The 24,733-nt window shown below is 39.5% G+C and overlaps 1 protein-coding gene across 7 annotated transcripts in view; it reads left to right on the top strand.

The window, feature by feature from the left end:
- PUM23 (pumilio 23) overlaps positions 1-24,733 on the top strand; it is an 88,593-nt gene that overhangs the window by 42,889 nt on the left and 20,971 nt on the right. For all 7 annotated transcript variants that reach the window (XM_088976806.1, XM_088976810.1, XM_088976807.1 and 4 more), the window contains 2 exons: positions 2,291-2,476; positions 17,819-17,967. In XM_088976806.1, the coding sequence (XP_088832932.1) occupies positions 2,291-2,476; positions 17,819-17,967 (335 nt within the window). The remainder of the gene's footprint in view (positions 1-2,290; positions 2,477-17,818; positions 17,968-24,733) is intronic.

The raw sequence follows: 24,733 nt of genomic DNA on the forward strand, positions 1-24,733 counted from the left end.
AGGGCTGTTAATCTAAAGGACTTTAGGCCTATAAGCCTCCTTAACAGCTTTTATAAAATTCTAGCAAAAGTCTTGGCGGAAAGGTTGAAAAAGATTTTGCCCAATGTGATTTCTGAGAATAAGGTGCCTTTGTCCTAGGTAGACAAATGTTGGATAGTGTACTTAGCGCAAATGAGCTAATTGACTCTAGAAGGAGGGATGGCAAACCTGGCTTGGCGTGTAAACTGGATATTGAGAAAGCATATAACCATGTAAGCTGGAGATGCGTTGACTTTGTTCTTGAGAGAATGAGCTTTGGCCGCAAATGGAAGAACTAGATGAAAGTTTGTGTTCCTTCCCCTAGGTTTTCTGTTTTAATCAATGGACAAGTGGCAGGATTCTTTGAAGGTTCTAGAGGGATTAGGCAAGGGGATCCCCTCTCCCTCCTGCTTTTCATCTGTCTCATGGAAGTGCTTACTTAGTTCAGCAAGTTGGCTGTTGCAGAAGGTTTGTAGGATGGTTTTGAGATCTCTCCAGGTGGGGAGAAGGTTCATCTTCTCCAGTTTGCTGATGACACATTGGGCTTTATTGGTGCTTCTACAGATCAGCTTGATTCTATGCTTGGCATCCTTTGTTGGTTTGAGGCTGTGTCTGGGCTTAAAGTAAACTTAGGGAAAAGTGTGATTTTTCTTGTGGGAGAAGTGGAAAATCTGGAGTAGTTGGCTGAGATTTTGGCTTGTCAGGGGAAATATTTGGGGCTCCCTCTTGGGGCTAAATGAACCTCCTCTGCTATCTGGGATCCATTAATAGAGAGAATGGAGAAGAAGCTGACTTCCTGGAGAGTGAGTCTGTTAAAAAGTACATTATCAAACCTTGCTGCATACTCTTTCTCTTTTTCCCATCCCCTCCAAGGTATCCAAGAAGTTAGAATCTCTTCAAAGGAATTTCTTGTGGAGGGGTTGGGAAGAGGACAATTGGAAATCCTTGGATACTTTTCAGACTTGGGGTTGTTCTCTGTGGGAGGGCATTATGAAAGCTTTCCCTTCATTCTCAGAAGGTTTGGAGTACAAAGTTGGGGATGGCAATATGTTGAAATTCTGGAAAGACCACCCCTCTTGCATGAATATCCCCCTTGCCGAGGCTTTTCTTAACCTCTTTCAGTTTACGTTAAATCCCGATTCCTCAGTTTCTGAATCCTATGATTGGGTGGAAGGTTCAGCTGTTTGGTGTCCCCTCTTTAGAAGGAACCTCCATGATTGGGATTTGGAGCAGCTGCTGGAGCTGTTACAGCTGTTGCAAAATCAGCTTCTTTTTGCAAATGTGGAAGATGAGTGGAGGTGAAATGGAATTGAGATGGTTGCTTTTCAGTCAAGTCTATGGCTGATAAGCTAAGGCAAGGTGATCTGTGGCCCTAGCAAGCAGATGTGGGTTCCTACCAGTCCCTCTAACGCTAATTTTCTTGTCTGGGTGCTGGCTTTAAACAGGTGTCTCTCAAAAGCTAATCTGATTAGGCGTGGAGTTCAGATTCCAGATCTGATCTGTGGCCTTTGTGGCTTGGTACTTGAATCTGGGGATCATCTCTTCATTCACTGCTCTGTGTCTGCTAAACTGTGGGAGCACTTCATCAACGTGGTTGGCATTAGTTGGGTTGTGCCTTGGTCTGTCAAGGATGTTCTGTGCAGTTGGAAGATATCTCGTCTGAGCTTGAAAGATAAGCTGGTCTAGAAAACAATTCCCGCAGTCATCCTGGTATCCCTGTGGTCTGAAAGGAATAGCCAAGTGTTCTGCAACAAAGCCAGATCTCCTGAAGATCTTTTAAAGAGTGCAGTCAACAGATTTGCTTCCTGGTTATCTGTTGTTTCAGAATTTGAAAATCAGAATGTATTTCAGCTTCTTGACTCTCACTCCATTTGGGTTCTGTAAGATGTTTGTCTTCCCGGTGTATTCCATTGGGTTGCTGTTGTAACTTTTTCCTCTATCATCAATAAAATTTTTACCTTACCTTTTCAAAGAAAAAAGGGTTTGGAGGACTGCAAATGGGATGATGGGTTCATTAGCAAAGCAAGGGGGGGGGGGTGTTAATAGGCAACAACTGTTTTGGGCAAAAGTTATTCTTTTTGTTAAATTGATATTTATTTTCATTTACTTTGCTTGTACTAATTTTTGTTGTAAACATGCACTATTGGAATTCTCTAATCTTTGCTTGTACTAATTCAGATCTATGTTAATTAATAAGATTTATTTTTTGACTATCAAAAAAGTTATTCTTTTTGTTAAATTGATATTTATTTTCATTTACTTGTTTTTTCAGTGCTGTGAAGCCCTTGCAGCTGCAGTATGTTCAGGAAATGAGTCCTCCAGATGCATTGTTCCTCGAATATTATTTCTAGATGGCTACTTCTCTTGTGAAGACAAATCCAATTGGAGCTGGCCAAAGGCTGATAACATGCATGTCTTGGGGTGTTTGATTTTACAAACAGTATTTAGATATCCAAGTGTATGTTGAATTTTTTTTCTTCTATTTTTTGCACCTAATTTTGATTTATCTTTTGCTTGGCCTATTGTGAGTGCTTGTGACAGTTTCTGGGCATGACATTGATTTAATTTAGTGTCAGTGACATCATGTGCTTAGTATGGTGATTGTTTCATGGATTGTCTAATTTGTTGTATACATTTTAGAGCTTCTTGGAATGTTACTTGACAATTCTTTCCTGATGCAAATGATAGTAGAAAGAAGTTGTGATTTACATTATATTCTATTAATGTTGGCAAAGCTGGAAATTAGGGATCAGTCGAAATCTGAAAAGAAAAAGTGCATTGATCTGGATAGGTTTGCAAGTAATTTAGGGATCACGTCATGACCTCAGAGGTGCTAATTTTTCCAAGGAACATAATGCTTCTACTTAAGGAGGGATGGGTTTGCACCAAATTTCCTTCACTGGAAAATCCATCCCTAGAGAGAGTATGAATGGACTAGAAGGTTGAAAAAGGAGGCACAAGAAAAGAGGCGATCAGGGGCTGGAGACCAGATTCTAGCATCAACAGAGTTTTGATCCAAAAAGACATTTTCCAATTTTGACAGTAGGAGAACAAGGGAGTCACACTCATTATCCCTCAAATCCCTCCTGAAACCAAAACCCTAGTTTAACCCTATTGTAGAGGTCATACAAACTTTAGAAACAAGTTCAAACTTGTAGTTGGACAAAGAGTAGAGTATAGGGAATTGCATTTTAAGGGGCAAGCCACCAATCCAAAGATCTTCCCAAAACAGGAATCTATTCTCACATCCTACATCAAACAACTTGAATTAATAAAAGTATCATTGCTTTCAAGGGGAGTTCAATGAACTGTGAAGTGCCAATTTTGCATCCCAACTTATTCCCAACAAACCATGAATTCTTCCAATGATCTATCACTTTTTGGAAGAGGGAGGGAATTATGGATTAAAGAGGTCAAAAAGGTCCCCAAGATAGGCATGTAGACCCCTATTTATAAGTCCAAAAGGTCCTTGGAGTTTTAGCCTTTTTCTTTTTAGGCGTTATGGCTAGGAAGATGGCATTTGCTCTTCGCGAAGTTTCCCCTTTATGATGAAACTCAACAAATGTATCCATTAAGTCATCTTTTATGATTGTCCAACAATCTTGATAGAAAGCTATTGAAACCTCTAGGACCTAGAGCTTTAGATCTCTCCATTGGAAATATTGCTTCATGAACCTCGTGCATACTAAAATTCTTCTATAAAAGGATTGATTGGGTTTCAGTCTATCCCTTTTTGAGTCTCACAAATCAAGGTTCCTTGCACAAAGATTGTTTTAAAATGCTCCACAAAAACCATAACAATTTCCTCCCCATTTATCACATGTCCTTCAACATCCATGCTTGAGATAAGATTCTTTCTTCTTCCACTTTCCTAGGAGTGAAAGAAGTTTTATTTCCATCTCCCTCCAAAAGCCATTTACATCTCAACTTTGTCTCTAGGAAATTCCTTTCTTCCTTAAGAACCTCTTCTAGTTCCACATGAATATTGTTTCTTGTGGGGGAGACAATTCTACATGAATGTTGTTTCTTATCCTGGATGAAGCTGCTTTTAGTTTCGCTTCCCTTAGGATGCGATACATTAAAAGTCGGTGCAAAGCAGTCCAAAATTGTTATTTGATAGATCCACTTTGAATGTTGTACTTTCTATAACAATTCCAAAGGATTGGGCCTTTTGTTTTTAAGATAATTGCAATTCTTTCCTTGTACTCCAACCAGAATATTGCACTCCTTGTGAAAGGATCCTTGAAGAGGCTACCCAACTCAGTTGGGGGTTATCCACCTTGGGCTGATGTATTTTCCCCAACATTTCTTTTTGACATGAGTATAGTGTTGTGTCTACTATCCCAACTTGCAAAAACCCTAAGTCATACATATAGGCAATGGAGTATTTCCTCCCTTTGCTAAGAATTATGGTTCACAATTGCTGATTGGTTAGCAAAACAAGGGGTATATAGGGGTGCTTTGTTTTGGGCTCAACTGTAATTCTTCTGCTTTGTTTGTTTCCTGTTGGGGGAGAGATAAGAGAGGTTAATGAAATCAAATAGTGCATTGGGGTGATGGAGGAAGGTAAGATTGTGAAGCATGGTTCCCGGAAAAGGTTTGTGAAGATTGAAGCAAAGCAATTCCTTCTTGAGAGTAGCAGGGTGAAAAGGAAACCAACACTCAAAATTAGGGAGATGTAGAGAGAAACATAGCCTTCAGTATCACAACAAGAGGATCCGGAAGTAGGGTTGCAAATGATAGGATTGAATCTGACATAGGTAGATTCAAATTTGGTTTATTTATATTGAGATTTGAATGGAATCTTTTACATCGGATTTATATTGAATTCGAATTGAATTTGACATGGAATCAGACATTTCTTAGCATTAATAAATTAAACTCAAAATCGATTAAATTATTATATACTATTAATAAAATGAACTAAAAATAACATGGATTTTATATATAATGAATAAATGAACAAAATGAATTTAAAATAACTTGTTTGAAACTTGAGCCTATAACTTTTTTAGTAAAAACATTACGTTCAGACCAACTTTACAAATAAATATAATCGAGTATGAAGTGTGTGTATATATATATATATATCAAATTGATTTAGAATTCCATTTGTTACATTATACCCCTCTTCTTACCACATATTAAATTCTGGGGCCATCTTTGGGTGTAACCTGCCATTAAAGACAGTTACCCTCTTTTTATGCCATTACCTGCCATAGGGAGGAAACTATAGTTGATAAAAGGGATAGGAGGATTTGGACCTTGTCACTCTCTGGTACTATCACATGTACATCCTTTTTCTCATCCCTTATTCAATTGAGTGAAAGCCAAGTGTCTTCTTTTCCATTTAGGGAGATTTGGAATAAACTCGTCTCACATAGGGTGGGTGGTCTGTGCTAGGAAATGTATCTAGAAAGAATCAGTACTTGTTAGCTACTACAAAGAAAAAGACCTAATTGGTGCCTTCCCCCCACTAGTGTTCCCTTTCCAAAGTTAACGGTGAGAATTGCTATGACTTATTAATCTCTTGCCCCTTTTCTTCTTCAATTTTGGAATGGTTTCTTTGTTTGGGTACAGGTGGAAGCCTTTGCTTAATGTACCAAACCTGTTTGCTCCTACTATCGTAAGCTGGTAAAAGAGTAGGGGAAGAATGCTCTAGAAGTGCACAAGGGCAGCAGTATGTTGGACAATCTGGGAAGAAATGAATCAGAGAATATTTTGTGAAAAAGAAAGAAATAGAGAAGCTATTATTGAATCCATCACCATTAAGGTGGTCTACTGGGTGATGAAGATGAAAGGGATGAGACATCCATCATATGGATGGCCAAACCCTACAGGAAGGTTGGGCGAAATTTCAAAAGTTTCTCTCTCTCCCATGTGGGAATCACATTCCCTATTTTAGAAAACGGCATTTTCAAGTATCAATCTTGAATCCAAACTAGACTAGATCTGAAACCAAAAGGGAGTGGAGGGTTATACCTGATACGAAGTAACAATAACCTCCAATGAAGGTGTTCACGCCCAAGGAAAGATCCAAAGATTGCTTCCACCGAAGATGACACGGTGCAGGATGAAGCAGAATCAACAGGATGGCTCTTCAGCAAGAACCTGATTCTTCAACAAGAATCTGATGGAGGGCTAGTGAGCACGATTTCGGACTATATGTTATCTTCTCTCTTAAAACAGTAGACTGTTGGATGAACTAGAGGTTCGCCCTGCTCTTCTATTTATAGCCTTAAAGAGAGGTTCTCTTAATCCCATTAGGAGTTTCCTAATCCAAATCTTGTATTTGAATCTGGACTCTCTTTAAGAGATGAGGATAATCCTTTATCTTATCTGCAGATAAAGATCACCCTTATTTAATTAATCTCATTAAGCCAGTTCGAATTGGGCTTTAGGCCCATTAAGTCCATCTGCTCACTTACCCTCCAAACTGCTGCCCATTTGGATATCCTTCTATGGCGTGGGACCCAAACATTGATCTACACATCATCCCCATGGGTTCAGCCCAGCCTCTGTTATGAGGCCTGGCCGAATTCACTGTAGGAGACAGTGAACCCCTGAGTCCATCACCATGGGCTCTTAATGAGCTCAACGTTTACACTAAATGGTCTCTGGGTCAAGCCACCTTATAAAAACCCAAGGACTGTGGGCAGATGCAAGATTAACCCATCAGGTATTACCTTCAATGGTCTTACACTTAACCTCTCAGCCCATAATGATCAAACACTGCCCGACAAGAGATGACCTCTCCCTCGGCTGCAAGGTACACTGCTGCACTCTCTACTCACATGGATCCCGGGAATTAAAACCTTTTGTAAACATTTTGAAACCATAATATATATATATATATATATATATATACATGGATCCCGGTAGTTTAGGTTTCCATCAGAGAGAATGCATCCCCGATCATTCACTTTGTCTAATAAAGGGGCTGATCCTGTCACTATGATCACCCATTAAGATGAATTCTCGGACTGTCTCAACATACCTAGGTTTTGACCCCTTCTAAAGATCTCATTGATTGGCATATCAAAGACAACCCAATCTGACACGTAGTGTAGTATCATAATCGAGTCTAGGCATCAGGTGCAACATTCCAGTTTTGCCCATCTATCTCCAAGGTCCAGGGCAATACTGGAATTCTGGTCTGGTTCAGGGTTTCAAGAAAACCCACACTGCATGTACCTCAGGTCTCACCTGGCAGCTGAGACAAGCCACCCCAACCAACTTGGGGCGGAACATCAGTGTTAGCTTTGGCAAGACAAATCTCTCCAAATCTATCCAACAGCTGTGAAGATTCTAAACTAACACGAGTCTCATATGTGTCCAATTTAAGGGTATTACACAGAAACACACCATGATAACATTAATCAAATATGTGCTTTATTCATTTACATTAAATGTCATAATGTACATCATTTTGATTGGAGCTAAGGGCATATTCTGTCTAACAGAAGAAATGGAGGGAGGTAGTTGTTTTTCCCCCTTTAAGGTTGTGGTCAGGCTTGTTTGGTTCCCACCTCCTAGTGTTGTTGTTAGGCTCAACTTTGATGGAAGCAGTGAAGGCAATTCAAGTCCATTTGGCATTGGAGGAGTCTTTAGGAATGTGGAAGGAAATGTTATTGCAATCTAATAAGGTATAATTGGAATAACGGGCTTCTTGAGGGCTGAAATTATGGCTATCATGAAAGGAGTTCAAAAGGCTAAGGAGCTTAATACCAGAAAGTTGTTAATTGAATGTGACTTTAAGCTTGTAATAATCTGGGTCCAAAAGGAAGAGGAGGCTGGATGGTGGTGCTACATCTATGAGAATAGAAAAGCCATCGAATTGTTACAAGGGATAGAGGCTACCTACAATTAGGTTAAAAGAGATACAAATGCTTTTGTTGATACACTAGCTAAACAAGGGGTGGGAAGGAATAGTTTATTTTGTGCTGTGTTGTAATTGCATCTTCTGTTGGGGACGATTAATAGAGTTTATCCCTTCCCTTCTCTTTCTTTATTCTTGTACTAAAATTCTTCATAGTTAAAGAAAGGGTTGGTTTGGGGTAGTGGTGTGAGGTTTACTCTAGGTGATGGCTTATAACCTTTCTTCTAAATTCTTTTTTCTTTTAATATAATTTTTATGAGGAGTTGGTGAAGTGTTGGTTGTGTTACAAGGGTCAAAACTTAGTGTATAGTTGACCTCTCTTTTACTTTCTCTTTAATATAAAAATAATCAATAAAACACACCAAAACACACGTGAAATAATAATGCTGTGATTTTATTCACTAATAAATGTTAGAATACATCGATCTGACTGGAGCTGAGGGCATATACTGTCTAACAAATGGATGCTATAAATCTATTGGCAGTTGGAAGTGGTGGTTATTTTCCAGTGGGTGCGTACTCCTAGAAGTGTAAACAGCATGGCTGTTGGCTTTAGTTAGGCTAGGGGTTAATGGATCTCAAATGTATAGAGGTAGATTCCTAGGGAGTCCATTTGTATAAATCTATTTGGGTGTAGGTAGCTTGTCAAGAATTGGGATCTGCTTCTCACAGGTCCCACCTCACATTGACCTCACAGGCACATTTCACTGTGCATTGGGGAGATCCCCCATGAATAATAACATAGAAGTATGGGAGATGTTCTCGATACATGGTGGGATGTTCCTGTGACGTCAGTGTGAGGTACGCTTTGTGAGGAGCAGATCGAACTCGCTTGTCTAAGTACACTTCTTTCTTTCTTTATGTTTTTTACTTTTGTATATTGTCATATTTTTCATAAAATTTGAATTTTGCCTATCAAATAAAAAGAAAAACAAGAAATGTAATACTTTACCTTTAAATCATTGGAATCAAAGAAATAGAATGAATGCTGTAATAACTACTAGACTATTTGGAGTTTTATCCCCTTTTAGTAATATAGACCGACTACATGACTTGTCAAGAAAAATTAGACAAATTTTAGTTGATTATGGGGAACATCTGAATATAAATTGAATATGGGGAATGTTGGAAAACGTGGGGTTACTGGTGCAGATCCATATTTGGTAGTTGTGTATAAATAGAATTGTATATATTCCTAGGATTGTGGAAGGATTGATTTAGAAAGTTTTTCTTTCTATTCTTGTACTTTCTATTTTCTTTTCTTTCTATTTTTTGTACTTTCTATTTTCTTTTCTTTTTATTTATTGCAGCAACTTACTGTATAAATATGCTGATTGGCAATAGAATGAAATACATCAGTATTCTACCATTCCAAAACATGGTATTAGAGCTCTAGGTTTGTCAACCTTGAGATTTTTTTTTTCCGGCCTTCATTGCCAGTTTTTTCGTGTTTTTCTCTTCTGGCCTTCAGAAGTGTTCCATTATTCTCCTTTATTCCGGCCAGTTCTTCCCTCCTTTATTCTCCTTTCCTGCTGGCCTTATTTTTCCTACATTAACAATGTCCGACATGACTGCAACAAGTGCTCCTATCCAGACCGATGAAGAAGCAACAAATTCTCATCCTGACACTGGTGATTTGCAGAGTATTCAGGCAACATATAGACTGAATGGCCAGAACTACTTGAAGTGGTCACAACTAGTGCGTACCTATTTGAAGTGAAAAGGAAAAATTAGTCACCTTCTTGGAACAGGACCAAAGTTGGGCGAGCCAAATTTTGATGCTTGGGACGAAGTGGACTCCATGATTATGTCATGGTTGTGGAGTTCAATGACACCCGAGATCAATGATACTTGTATGTTTCTTCCTTCTGCAAAGGCTATTTGGGATGTTGTCCGACAAACCTATTCCAAAGCCCATGACGCTGCTCGTGTCTATAAGGTCAAAGTGAAGACAGTGGTGACCAAACAAGGGATCCGAAGTGTTACAGAGTATGCAAATCTGCTGCAAAATTTATGGCATGAGCTTGATCATTATCAGGTTCTTGACACAAAGTGCCCTGGTGATGCTGTGATCTTGAAGAATTTTTTTGGTCGGACTGAATGCTGAATTTGATCAGGTCTGGTGTTCACAATTAAGTACAAATCTGATGGGTCATTAGAAAGGTACAAAGCACGACTGGTAGCCAAGGGATATACACAGACTTATGGGGTTGATTATCAGGAGACTTTTGCCCCAGTAGCGAAAATGAATACAGTAAGGGTGTTATTGTCGTTGGGTGCTAACTATAATTGGGATTTGCAACAGTTTGATGTAAAGAATGCGTTTCTCCATGGTGATCTAGAAGAGGAGATATACATGGACATTCCACCGGGTTTTGGAGAAGGCATTAAAGGGAACAAAGTTTGTAGGTTGAAGAAAGCACTATACGGTCTCAAACAATCTCCGAGAGCATGGTTTGGAAGGTTTACTAAGGTGATTCTTAGTACATCTTACAAGCAAAGTCAAGGTGACCACACATTGTTTATCAAACACAGCCTCAGGAGGAGTTACTGCACTACTAGTCTATGTGTACGATATATTCGCTATTGGGAATGATAAAAAGGAGAAGAAGCATTAAAATTTTGCCTTGTCAAAGAATTTGATATAAAAGACTTGGGGAGACTAAAGTATTTTCTCGGAATTGAAGTTGCACATTCTAAACAAGGCATCTTTCTCTCTCAAGAAAAGTATGTTGTTGACCTTGTAGAAGTTCAAGACTGCTATCAACCTTGAACACATCCTACCCTACTAACACAGTGGGACCATAGCTGTGGGGCCCACACTAGTGTTCTCTACACTCCCCCTCAAGTTGGGAATAATAGACCCGCCTCTAGCTTCTTCCTTGGTACAACTTTGGTGAGGATATCTGCTTGCTGCATGTTGGATGTGATGTACGGGAGACACTTCTTGTGATGAGACCCTCTCTCGTACAAAATGTCAATCAACTTCAATATGTTTAGTTCTGTCATGCTGCACCGGATTTTGCGCTATATTAATAGCCGCTTGATTTTCACAATATAGCATTAGGGGCTTCTCATACTCAATTCCCAACTTCTCAAGCAGTGATCTCTGCCATAGAATTTCAACCACTCCGTTAACCATTGACCTGTATTCAGCTTCAGCACTAGAGCCAGAGACAACACTCAGTGTTTTACTCCTCCAAGAGACAAGGTTACCTCCCACAAGGGCACAATATCCAGAGGTAGACCTTCTGTCGTCAACACCCCCAGCCCAATCGACATTTGTATAGACCTCCACCTTCATGTGGTCGTTGTTCTTGAACAGTATACCTCTACCCGAGCATCTCTTCAAGTATGCTAATATTCTTTCTGCTGCAAGAAGATGCATGGTTCTAGGAGAATGCATGTACTGGCTGACAACACTAACTGCATAACTGATATCTGGCCGAGTGAGGTAGAGATATAGGAGCTTTCTTACTAATCGCTGGAACATAACTTTGTCTTCAAGAGGCTCCCCACTCTCTGCACTAATCCTGTGGTTTTGTTCAATGGGTGTATCCGCAGGCTTGACACCTAACTTTCCAGTTTCTGCCAACAGATCTAGAACATATTTCCTCTATGAGACAAAAATCCCATGTTTAGATCTAGCAACCTCATACCCAAAAAATACCGTAGTGCACCAAGATCTTTCACCTCAAACTCTTGATGAAGGAGCTGTTTGAGGGACTCAATCTCATGGCTATCATTTCCTGTCACCACAATATCATCAACATATGCTGCAAGTAGTGTCAGAGAGGACTCCACCCTCTTGATGAACAGTGTATGATCTGACTGGACTAGTCTGAATCTATCAAACCAAGCTTTTGGTGATTGTTTCAAACCATACAATGCCTTATTGAGCCGGAAGACCTTCTTACCATTCTCTGTATCATAGAATTCATGAAGCAACTGCATGTAAACCTCTTCCTGCAGTTCTCCATTCAGAAAAGCATTTTTAACGTCCATTTGGTACAAAGGCCAAGTGTGGCTTGCTGGAAGAGATAATAGAACTCGAATGGTGATCATCTTGGCTACTGGGCAAAGGTCTCCAAGTAATTTATACCATAAGTCTGGGTGAACCCTTTTGCAACTAGCCGAGCTTTGTACCTCTCAATGGAGCTATTTGCATTGTGCTTCACAATAAATACCCATCTGCATCCAACCGGTTTCTTTCTTTTGGGCAAACTCTCATGTATTTTTTTTCAACAGGGCATCCATTTCAACTTGCATTGCATCTTTCCACTCTGGGATTGATAGGGCTTCTTGCACTGTTCTTGGAATAGGGACATTGGCAACGAAGGTAAGATAGGACCTATAGGAGGGAGATAGGCGATCATCGGATAAAAACTGGGAAATGCAGTGGGTTGTAGATGTGGTACAATGCCGTTTCCCTTTACGGACGGCAATGGGAAGGTCAAGGTCATCTGCGGGAGGTGAAGTGGCAACAGTGGAAGGAGTCTCTGTGGGCCCTGGGACTGTAATACCTGGACTTGGAGCCACAGAAGAGGTTGGAGCTAGCCTAGACTTCTAATGACCGGGATCAACCTGCCTGCATCGCCTGTGATAGACTCTCAACTCCTGATCCCTCTGACCACCCTCACTATTGCAGCCCCCATCACCCAATGGAATAGTTAAGGGAACAGCCCCAAAAGTATTAACCCTATCCTCACTACTCTCCCCCTGAAGAAAAGGACCCAAATCCCCACTATCACTGCTCTCCCCCTGAGGAGAAACCCGAGAATAATAGGGTGTCTCCTTAAAGAAAGTGACATCCATGGAGACAAACTTCTTCCCTGAGATAGGATCATAGCAGCAATAACCCTTTTGAGTTTGTGCATAACCAAGAAAGATGCATTTGGAGGCCTTTGGATCGAATTTGGAGTGATGGGGTCCGAGAAGCTGAACAAAACATGTACAACCAAATGTTTTAAGGGGAATAGTAAACAACTCCTCATTTGGGTATAGAAGGGAAGAAGGAGATTTCATATCAAGAACCCGGGAAGGAACCCGATTAATAAGATATACTGTCGTGAGGATAGCATCACCCCAGAAGCGAATAGGGACATTGGAGGTAAACATATTACTTCTAGCCACCTCCAAGATGTGCCTATTCTTCCTTTCTGCAACCCCATTCTGCTGAGGTATATGAGGGCAAGTGCTCTGGTGGATAACCCCATGATTAAGAAGGTAAGATGCCAATGGCTTAGCAAAGTATTCCTTTGCATTATCAGATCTAAGAACTTTGATCTTGGCAATAAGCTGGGTTAGGATCATTTGGTGGAAGTTTTGGGTCAGGGCGGGAACGTCATTTCGTGAACGCATTCGATAAACCCAAGAAAACCGAGTATGGTCATTAACAAATAACAAAAAATATCTGTACCCACCCATAGAAGGGATGTGATATGGCCCCCAAACATCAGTGTGCACAATATCAAAAGAACTATTACTCTTTTTATTACTCAATGAATAAGATTTTCTACAATGTTTAGCAAACTCACAACTTTCACATTTCAACTGGGACGACTCAACAGACTCGATCAAAGTAGGAAACAAACTCTTTAAGGATCGAAACGACAAATGATCCAATTGGTTATGCCAAAGCATAACCGGACTGACAATCTGAGAAACAAGTGACTTCTTATCCACTGACTGTTCCCGACGAGAACTCTCCTTGAGCAGATAGATTCCATTCCTCTCACGGCCAGTCCCAATCACCTTCTTCGTCTCCAAGTCCTGAAAAACACATCGGTCAGGGAAGAAAGTTACTGAGCAGTTCATATGTTTGCTACTAACTGAAAGAAGGTTAGTATCAAGCTTAGGAACATGCATGACAGAAGACAAGGAGATAATATCTGATAGTTTGATGTCACCTTTGCTAGAAATGGGGACAAGAGAACCATCGGCAATAGATACTTTATCCCTACCAAAAGACAAATGATAAGTGATAAACAATGAAGGCAAGCTAGTCTTATGTTCGGATGCACCTGAATCTATTACCCAACAGGGTTCAGTAGTACCTGGAGTTGAGGCATGGTAGGCTAAGGCTCGAATACCTAAATGTGCGAAAGCAGATGTGGCAGGGGCTGATGGTGACTGCGGTGGCTGAACTGAGTTCCCAACTTCCTTTTCCAACTGTATTAATGCAGCCCGAACTGCAGCTAAGGTCTCTAAAGGTGTGCCTCTTGTGCCGGACGAGGATGCTGAATCCGTGTTCACGGCCACATGAGCATTATCCTTCTTGCTTCTCAACTTTGTCGGGACCAAATGAGAATGCAATTTCCAACATGTTTCTTTTGTGAGTTTAAGTTTCTTTCTGAATCACATCTTGATTTGGGTTTAACAGCTACAAGGGCTGGTGTAAGCGGCTGAGGTTGCATCATGACTTTCCTCCTTGTCTCTTCACTATGCACTAAGGAGTTTGCCTGGGAGAGAGTCACACTATCTCTGGTCAATATCTGTTGCCGCACAATATCATACTCTGAATTCAGACTTGCCAGAAACTCAAACACCCTATTTGTCTCGACTTGCTTTCTATGGGTCTATGCATCTTTGGGACTCTCCCACTGAAGAGTCTCTAAGTGATCAATCTCATGCCACAGGGACTTCAAGGTGGAGAAGTAGACCGAAACCGATTTCTCTCCTTGTTTTAGAGTGTTCACTTCACATTTCAATTCAAGCTCTAGCAACATCAAGGGGTTGGGAATAAGTTTCTTTCATAACATCCCATATATCCTTAGTTGTCTTTGCCCACAAGTAATTTCGGCTGATATGAGGCTACATAGAATTACACAGCCATGTCATAACCAAGTAGTTTTCTTGGACCCACTTGGTATACATGGGGTCTCCCTTGGAAGGTTCTTTCACATCTCCCCAGAGATACCCTAATTTACCCCTTCCCCCAATAGCCATCATGGCTGATTGGGCCCATTCCAAATAGTTTGATCCATCAAATCTTATGGTTGTAATATGAAAACATGTCTTAGAAACACTACCATAACTGCTGTTCCGAGAACTGCCTTCTGCTTGATTTTTAAACTTCATTTCGTTCAGGAAGCAATAGTCTCAAAATTAGGGTTACTACAGTCGAAGAACAACACTTGGACTATTAATCACAATAAAAAATCAGTATAGAACTAATCTGTATTCACGTATATGTGCATGAAACCAGTATAAGTCTGATCAGAAACCAATTAGCAAACACAACAGCAACACTCCGTACAGTTTTCACTCCTTAAAAGAGTTCGAAACCCCAAAAAAGATCTGAATACAGTTTGGAGAATGATCTGATATGCTGAAGCAGAATTATGTTTTAATCAGTCAAAAAAATTCTCAGCCGCACATTCCAAGCAGTACCATACAAATAAGACTTGTAGTAGGGTTAATATGAAACCCTAAAACTGACCAATGCTAAAAAAAACTTAAGAAGAGCTTCACAGGTAGATCACAAGGCTCGGCCCAACAGCAGGGTTTGCAGCAAGATTAGTAGGGTTTGCCGCAAGGTTATGACCAAACCCTAGAGAATAGAAAGAAGAAAACCCTAGAATGGTTCGGCCGCCCTTTCTAGATAGGTCCAATCTATCTTCTCAGATTATACTTCTCTTAGAAAATAATATAACTTATAAGAGAATGTTGTTCGCTGCCTTCCAAGGTTACCCGAACCCTAGTCTTATCTGATTCTTCCTGATCACCAACACTTTGCAACCGTGGCAAGTCTTCAACAGTTGCTAAACCCTCTGGCGATCTCCAAGAATCAATCAACGAACTCTACTTTCTCATCTTCCAGCCCTAGATGGTTCTCATGTGGTCGGTTGGACTAGACTCACATGAGAAACCCTAACCTTGCTCTGATACCATGTAGAAGTTCAAGACTGCTATCAGCCTTGAACCCTAATAGATTTCAGGTTCGAAAATTGAAGGAAAATGTAGAGAAGAGAAGAGGAAGAGAAGAGAGAACTGTAGAACACAAAGGGTTGAAAGGAGGGACAGAATCTGAATGTTTTGTCGCCGCCACTTCTATTTACTATTTATAGGTTATGCTCATTACATGGAAAGGACAGATCTGCCCTTAGTATTTAAATAACAAATAGAACAAAATAAAACTGAAATAACCGACTGACCACCAGCTAACCCTAGGATGACTAGAATACATCCTACCCTACGAACACAGTGGGACCATAGCTGTGGGGCCCACATCAGTGTTCTCTACAGGCCTTTTGAGAGAAACAAGAAATATGGCATGTAAACCAGCTTCCACGCCTATAATTCCCAATCATAAATTTGGAGAGGTCAACGAGAATGCAAGTGTAGACAAGGAGATGTTCCAAAGACTAGTTGGAAAACTCATTTTTCTTGCACATACACGACCGGATATTGCATATGCTGTAAGTGTAATACGTCAGTTTTTGCATAATCCTAAAGAAGTTCATCCGCAGGCTGCTCATTGAATTCTGCACTATTTAAAAGCCAATCCAGGAAAAGGAATTTTATTCAGAAGAAATGGGGGACTCATCGAATTCTGCACTATTTGAAGCATATACAAATGCCGATTATGCAGGATCTCCAGTTGATAGACGGTCCACTTTTGGTTACTGTACCTTATTGGGGAGGAAACTTAGTCACTTGGAGGAGTAAGAAGCAAAATGTGAATTACTCGGTCAAGTGCAGAGGCTGAATTCTGGGCTATGGCACAAGGAGTGTGTGAATTACTCTGGTTGAAGATAATTTTAGAAGACCTGAAGATTCCACGAGAAGAGCCTATGAAACTATATTGTGACAACAAGTCAGCCATCAATATTGCTCACATTCCTATTCAATATGACAGGACGAAGCACATCAAAATTGACTGACACTTTATAAAAGAGAGATTGGACAGCAAGTTGATTTGCACTCCCTATGTGTCTTCAAAAGGACAACTGGCCGATGTACTTTCTAAAGGGCTCAATAGTACAGACTTTCGAAGAATTATAGCTAAGCTGGGAATGGAGGATCTCTATTCACCAGCTTGAGGGGGAGTGTTGGAAAACGTGGGGTTACTGGTGCAGATCCATATTTTGTAGTTGTGTAAAAATAGAATTGTATATATTCCTAGGATTGTGGAAGGATTGATTTAGAAAGTTTTTCTTTCTATTTATTTTTTTCTATTCTTGTACTTTCTATTTTCTTTTCTTTCTATTTTTTTTTCTTTCTATTTATTGCAGCAGCTTACTGTATAAATATGCCGATTGGCAATAGAATGAAATACATCAGTATTCTACCATTCCAAAACAGGGAACAAACCCATAATGATATCGTATTAACTTTTTCTTGTTCCTCTCATACCTTGTCTCCATAGGCACAAACTACCCAATATTCACCTTTCTTTTTTATTTTTTATAACCTTGTGAAGTAGATAATCAAGGTTATACTATCAATTCCACCAAACTGACTTATCATAGAGGCTTATCATTTTCTGGATCTTTTTCATCATCATAATCCCATAATGAACCACTTACTAAGATTGTCTGATCAGGTGAATTTATTTCTTCAGAATGTTGTCTGTAACTTATCCGATATTAGATACATGTCGTAATACTTGCATCTTATTTTTTACCATAGGTAATGTAATGCTGATACATCTTTCCTTGTACTTTTTAAGTCTGGTTTAATTCATTTTTAATTTTATTTTGGTCTATTGAGAAATCTGTGTTGCTTGCATTGTTAAGAGTACTCATGTTCTGGTACACACTGGCTGATTCTGAGCCTTTTAACATTTTTGTTGCATCAACTCATTTCAGCATCTTAATATTGTATAGAAAAAGTTGAGTTGACTTCTACTCTCCTGGTGATTTTTAATGTCAGCCCAGCACGTACATGCATCTTATAACACCTATTTATGGTCCACAGGAGTTGATTCAGCCTTATGTCATAAGTATTATATCCATGGAGGCTGGTCATGTTCTTGAAGTGGCAAAAGATGCAGGGGGTGGACGAGTTCTGGAATCTTTTCTAGGTTCAGATGCTTCTGCCAAGCATAAGCGCAAATTACTTGTGAAGTAAGTTAAGCAAAGGTTGAGGTGCATATTTCTTCTTAAAAACTGTTATGTTACATGGTGTAAGTACTATACCAGAGGATATACGGTGCAGTGTTAACTTAACAAAGAGACATGGTGATATATGGGGGCTATGGAGAATTTTAAATACATAAAGAAGGCACCTCAATATGGCTACGAGACATCCTATATTAAGGTGTATCAATGATCTTCTAGACAATACTTATTATCTCTTTTCTACACAGCCTTAATTGATAGTTTAGTTCTGCCTTGTTTAATTGGTAGGCAACATCTTGTACTATATTGTTTTACAATCTACCTCTTGTACAGAGCAGGGTGCATGTATTGCCCTCTGGCCATACCACAGAGAGTCTGCAGTTCTGCAGGTTTGATCCCGTGCCTCCTATTTGGAGGGGTGTCAAGTGACCATCTTGACAACTTGGTCTTTTTTTTTTTATGAATAACAGCTGAGTCATTTTCCTCTCTATACTTTGATATACAGTTAATACTTGTATACTTCTCAACTGCCCAGAGTACTTGTAGCAGCATCAGTACTCAGGGAACATTTGACAATCAACATATTTTATTAATTTGCTAGAAGGAATAACAATAGTACATAAAAAAAGTGTTCTGTTGTTATGTTGTAGGCTAGAATGCACTACCTACCCCAAGTTTCTTTTTATATTAGGTCCCCCTAGAACCAACTCTCAAAATAAATGTGCTATATTCATTCCTTGTCTAGACAAGCATCAACCTTGCTGTTGCCTGTTGGCACATCTAGGAGTTTATTGGAAACATACATTCAGCTCAGATGCCAGCAATCTAACTTCCCTCAATATGCCAGCAAGCTAGCCCACTACTACATTGGAGTCCCCCTCCACTATTATGTTTCTGTAGTTAAGATCCCTTCCCATCTTTAGTCCTTCAAGCACCATCAAGAGTACTGTCCTATTGGAGCCTCCATGTCCAGTGGATCCTAAGAAAAATGTCATAATAGTCCCATTATGTTTTCTGAACACTCCTTGAACCTCTGAATTAACTGAGTTCTCTAGGCTGCAACAATCAAAATTCAACTTTATACAGTAGGAGGCCTCCATTTATGTGTTATTCTCATTCTAGTCGTGGATGAGGCAGCACTGACTTGTCAAATCCTAATGAGGTCATCTGTGGAGATATGTGTCAAGGTTGGCAAAGTCTTCACCCAATTCACTACCCTTGTCATGATGGCTTTCTGTTTCCATTAATCCTTCCTTGGATTGGCATTTGTCTTCAAATATTCTTTTATTACATTACTCCCATACCGGCCATAATACTGCAGATATTGTGCATCTTCTTGATATTTTTTACCTTTCTTGCTAGGTGGAATAAGGAAGCAGTTTTGAATAAGCTCCTCAGGTCCACTGTGGGATTCCACCTGCAACCAAAAATGAATGGAAAAATGTGAAATAGAGGAGACAAATTGACAGAAGATTAGGAAGCTTAAGGAAGTCGTACAACTCCATAAGGTAGAGCTGTCAACGGGTCACATCTGGGTTGGGACAGGGTGGTCCAGTCCCAAACCGAGTGTTAATTGGGACAAAATCACAGACCCAGAACCATCCCAGTTAATAATCAGGTCTGTTGGGTCCAGATCTGATGGACCCGATTATACCAAAAATTATATTGGTCTTATTAAGTAGTAACTTAGAATTTAAATTTTGATAGTATAAAACCTTAATAAAAATGAGGTTGCCTCTACTTTTCATGTACCTTCCAATTCTGGATCTGGGTATGGTTGGGACTTGGATCTGAGAAGAGCAGTTAGGGATACAGAAATGGGTAGTATATCAGACTTTTGGATATTCTTGATATCTTGGTCCCCACTAAATCTGATAGACAAATTTGGACCCTTTCACCTTCTAGCTTGTTTTCTTGTGCTTCATTCTTCAATACTCTTAACATCTTGACAATGTTTTAAAACGTGGAGGCGTGACGCAAGGCGTTCCACTACCTAGAGGCGTGAGGTGTAGCTCACAACGCAAGAGGCATAAGCCTCCCGAACACAAGGAGGCATAAGCCTTCTTCCCTTCCCTTTCCTTTTCTTTTTTTTTTCTTCTCTTTCTTTTTCTTTCCCTTCCCTTTCTTTTCCTTTCTTTTTTTTTTTTCTTTCTTCTTTTTTCTTTTTTTTTTTTGTCTTTTTATATCAGATGTGCATGAGGCGTACACCTCTAGCACGCCTCATGAAAAAAGCGCAAGAGGCGTACGCCTCAGAGGTGTCAGCGCCTCTGGCATACGCCTCAGTGTGTTTTGGGAGCGCCTCCTGGTGTACGCCTCCCATGCCTTCTAAAACACTGCTTCTTGATGATTCTAGTGGCATTTCTTTTCCTTCGAAAGAGGTTGGAAAAATCCTATTCCCCTTAGGGTTGGGAGCTTTTGTTGGGAAGCATTCTTGGAAAGAGTCAATGCCTGTGACTTGCTTCAAAAGAAGAGACCAAACAACTGTTTTTCCTCTCTTTGGTGTGTACTTCGTAAAGCTGATGGTGAGGAATAGAAGAACAGGAGTGAACACAGGGACTGGAATTGGAAGAGGAATAGATTGCTCACTCACTTCCCCAAAACACTCCCCATGAGAAGAACCCTTCGAGAAAAAGGATGTGGACTGAAAAAATGTGACATCCATAGTAACATACGACTCTCAGAGACTGGGTCATAGCAGTAGTACCCTTTCTAATTTTCTGCATACCCAAGAAAAAAAACACTTCTTTGCCTTTGGATCGAGCTTCGAGCGGTGGGGACCAAGAACATGTGCAAAGCAAACACACCCAAAAACCCTGAGAGGGATGTGGAAAATCTCCCCCTCAGGCCACCAACCCCTCTTGATTTATATACTTAAAATATAAGAATGGAAGATTACAAGAATACCCTTAGTAGGGTGGCTACTTTAAGTAGTTGAACAGTCACAACTTAAAATAACATAAACCAATGGGCCTAAGGCCCAATAACTTCCTAACTTAACAACTTAAAAATAAAAAATAAAAGTCTGGGCCCAATAACTTAAAGTCGACCCAACTCAACAAGGGTTATTCTCAGACAAGGAAAGAACTAAAGAATCTATGATAGAAGTGGTTTTCAACAGAGTAGTACACTGGACTAAATCCTTGGATCTTTTTAAGGATTTTACAATGGAAGATTTCACAAGTAATTGGAAGGAAATTGCTTCCTCAGTCCCAGTTAAGAATGTTTTAATCCCTTCTTGGACCCCAATTAAATATTTGGACCAGTGTTGGAAATCCAGGGCCATTAGGAATTGGAGATGTTTTTAGGAATGAGGAAGGGAAGTTCATTACACTCTTCTCTGGCTCAATTGGAGAAGGTGACTGTCTAATGGCTGAACTAATGGCAGTTTTGGAACGGTTTAAGAGGGCAAAGGAGATGGGCATTCGTAAGCTAATCATAGGTGACTCCAAACTAGTGGTGGGATGATTGATTGATGAGAGGAGTGGATTCTGGAATTACAGCAATGAGAGGAAAATGCTGAAGTGGTTAACACAGGATGTTGAAGTTAAAGTGGTTTGGGTCAAAAGAAATGCCAAGTCCATAGCTGATGGGCTAGCAAAGCAAGGGATGAATAGGGATGCAATGCTTTGGGCTCAATTTTAATTGTTAATTTTCTTGTTTTTTGGTTTCTTTGTACCTTTATGGGGGAGCTAAGAGAGTTTATCTCTCCCTGTTCTTTTCTTGGTTTTGTTTCTTAATAAAGCTATTGTTATTGATGAAAAAATATAACCTTTATAAAAATGATAGAAAAATATAAAATTATTATGTTAACATTTTTAACTAATATTATCATATGTATACTCTTTCAAATTTACCATTTCAAACATAAAATATGGTAAAAATTATAAGAAAATTTATAAAATCTTATATATATATATATATATATATTTAATAAAATAATGGTTATGGGTCTAAATTAGTTTGGGACAGTCAAGAACCAGAACTGACCAGATTATTAATTGGGACAAAATTGTGGAAACAGAATCATTGTAATCAGTTCGGCAGGTTCTGGTCTGTTGGGTAGACCCAACCCATTGACAGCCCTACCATAAGGCCTTAATATGCAAAAAGAAATTACACTTGATGCATGTGTTTGTGACCTGATGAATGATAATTAATTCATGCTTCAATAAGGAACATGTGCTGCCCAACTTGGGTGAATGACCTTGTGAAAATATTTTGATTTTAAAATATAATATCAGGGGGGTTCACAAGGAAAGGGAGTCAAGGGGTTCTTTTCAGTGTTTAAATAATTATAGGTTGGTGAGTTTCAAAGGTTCACACAATATGACTGAGGAAGGCTGTATGTAGCATGCCTTACTCGAAATTGAATCAAGAACTGTAATTTTTCATTGAGAACTTGCTGAGTTCGCTAGATAATCACTGTTCTTACACCTTAGTTCGCTAGATAATTTTCCATTGTTAATTTATTAGTGTTTAAATCATTTCTTACTGCTACCCATGTCTATTTTGGTCTACGCCTAGCTAGCACCTTCAACTAGAAGTAGACCAAAAAGGACATGGGTAGAAGTAGAGTTGAGAAAAACACAAATATGTACAAAGCCTTTAGTTCCCACAACCAATAGGCCATCCCTTGCTGCCTTTTATTAAACCATTATTGAAATATAACAAGGTATTACATAAAGGCAATTTTTATATTAAATAAACAAGAAAAGGGTACAACAAGGTAACAACATATCACCCACAAAATTTGAAAACCCAAAACCCACATCACCACGACCCTCTATCCCTTTTAATACAGACTTTTTCTTCCCCATTTTACAAACACAAGGAGACTTGCTGCTAAAAACACTACAAAGCCCAGCACCCCCCTTCAACACTCCCCATAAAAGCTTTTCTTTATTTAAAGGATATCACTTTTCCAACTCCTGGAACATTTTTCTCCCAAATTCTTCCCTCCTATAATAGATAAGCCTAATAAGTTGCTCACTTGGACTTCAGTTTCCACTATCGTTTTTTTATCAGTAATTGGAATTTCATTAAGAAAATTAAATTGAGAAACAGTACAGAAACTGAGTTATCTTGGCTACCCCACTAGTACTTAAACTTTGCCACCTATCAACTTTTGATTTTCAGGCTTACAACTATGCCTACAAACAATGTTCCCTGTTAACCCCTTGTTTTGCTAGCTGATTTGCAAAACCATTTGCTGCTCTTGGAGTTCAATGAATTAATCACTGCATGTCCTTGGCTAGGTGATTAATCTTCTTGAATTCATTTCTGAACAACCAGGGAATTTTTCACTCTGCTGTAGCCAGCTTATAATCATTTTGGAGTCGCCTTCTACAACCGGATTTCTCACTATCATTTCCACAGCACTTCCAAACTCACATTTTTTTCTATTTTCCTTACTTTATCAGCAATTACCTCCACATCTTTTCAGTCTTGTCTTCTTCTGAATCCTCTTCTTGCCCCAGCGTCCTCTCTTTCTCTCCACACATCTGTTTGAGCTTTAGTAAAAGACCCATTACCTTCTCTCCCACCTCATTCTTTGACAAATCCAGATCACTATTGCTTCCAACTGAACTCTGCCTATTATTTCTGGCCTTCCTTAACGATGAAACACTTTGGTAACATGAACTAGTTGTCTATTATTTGAATTTTTGGTTTTCTCCAACCTGCCAAATCTTCAAAACTCTATTTCCATCAGGAAAACTTACATCTCTTTTCCTCTCCAAATCCATCCATTCCAATAGTAGGCCTAGGCCCCACTTTTCCCCAATCATCTCACTACTCCAAGCTCCACAACTGTATAATCAGTCTCTAAACCCGAAACAGTTACTTGCTCATCCTGGAAAATACTGATTTCTGGAACTATCTCCTTACTCTTGGACTCAACTTCAATGTAATTTTGCTTTTCACTCTGGAACTAAAAGCACCTCCACCATTTTATTACTAATAAGATGAGGTTGTTGTGCAAAAGTGTCTTCTAAAACTGGCATTTTCTTGCCATCTGTGCCACAATCGCTCCCCTGAATTTGGATGGAGGCAGACTTCTTGTTCTTCTACACTAGAATCTACTTTCCCTTGCTCATTCGCTTCGTTCACAGAACCTGTAGCTTTTGTAGACCATTTCCCCTCATGGAACTTCACACAATTTCCCCTTTGAAGACGAACTACACTTGAATCTACATGTTGCTTCTCAAAGAGCTCCCATCCTCTTCCCTTGAAAATCTGGTAATCACCCATTCCCATACTTCCTTTTTACCTTTACCCTGTCTTGCATCTTTCCTAAGAGAATGCTTAAAAATATCTGTCGTCCTTCCCCACAAAGGCTTTGTAATCCGCCACTTTTGTTTTTTTCAATAATCAGCCAGCAGTTAGGATGACATCTTCTTTTGAAGCTTGCTAGCCCTTTTCAGCCTTTTAGAAGTAGACAATTATACAATGTGTGTTTGGTCTGTCATCGCCTTTCTTGATTCCCCCATCACATCACCAACTGTGTTGTCATATGATTCCTCAAATGGTTTCAATAGAAGGCTCAATTGAGCTCAACCCACTCGAACCTGGAAAAGGTAGTGTTTTAAAAGCGCAAGGCGCAAAAAAAGCACAAGGGCCAATGAAATCACAAAAAAAAAAAGCTAAAAAACCTATTATCTAAAAGAAACTTAAGCAAGGCACAAAATTACAAAAAAAAAAGCTAAAAAATAAAAAAGTCAGAAAAATCTACTAAAATGCCAAAGAAATTTAAAAGAAATGCAAAAAATATTAA

This window comes from Nelumbo lutea, chromosome 3, assembly GCF_056320005.1.
Source record: "Nelumbo lutea isolate HS-2025 chromosome 3, American lotus-T2T, whole genome shotgun sequence".
NCBI lineage: Eukaryota > Viridiplantae > Streptophyta > Magnoliopsida > Proteales > Nelumbonaceae > Nelumbo > Nelumbo lutea.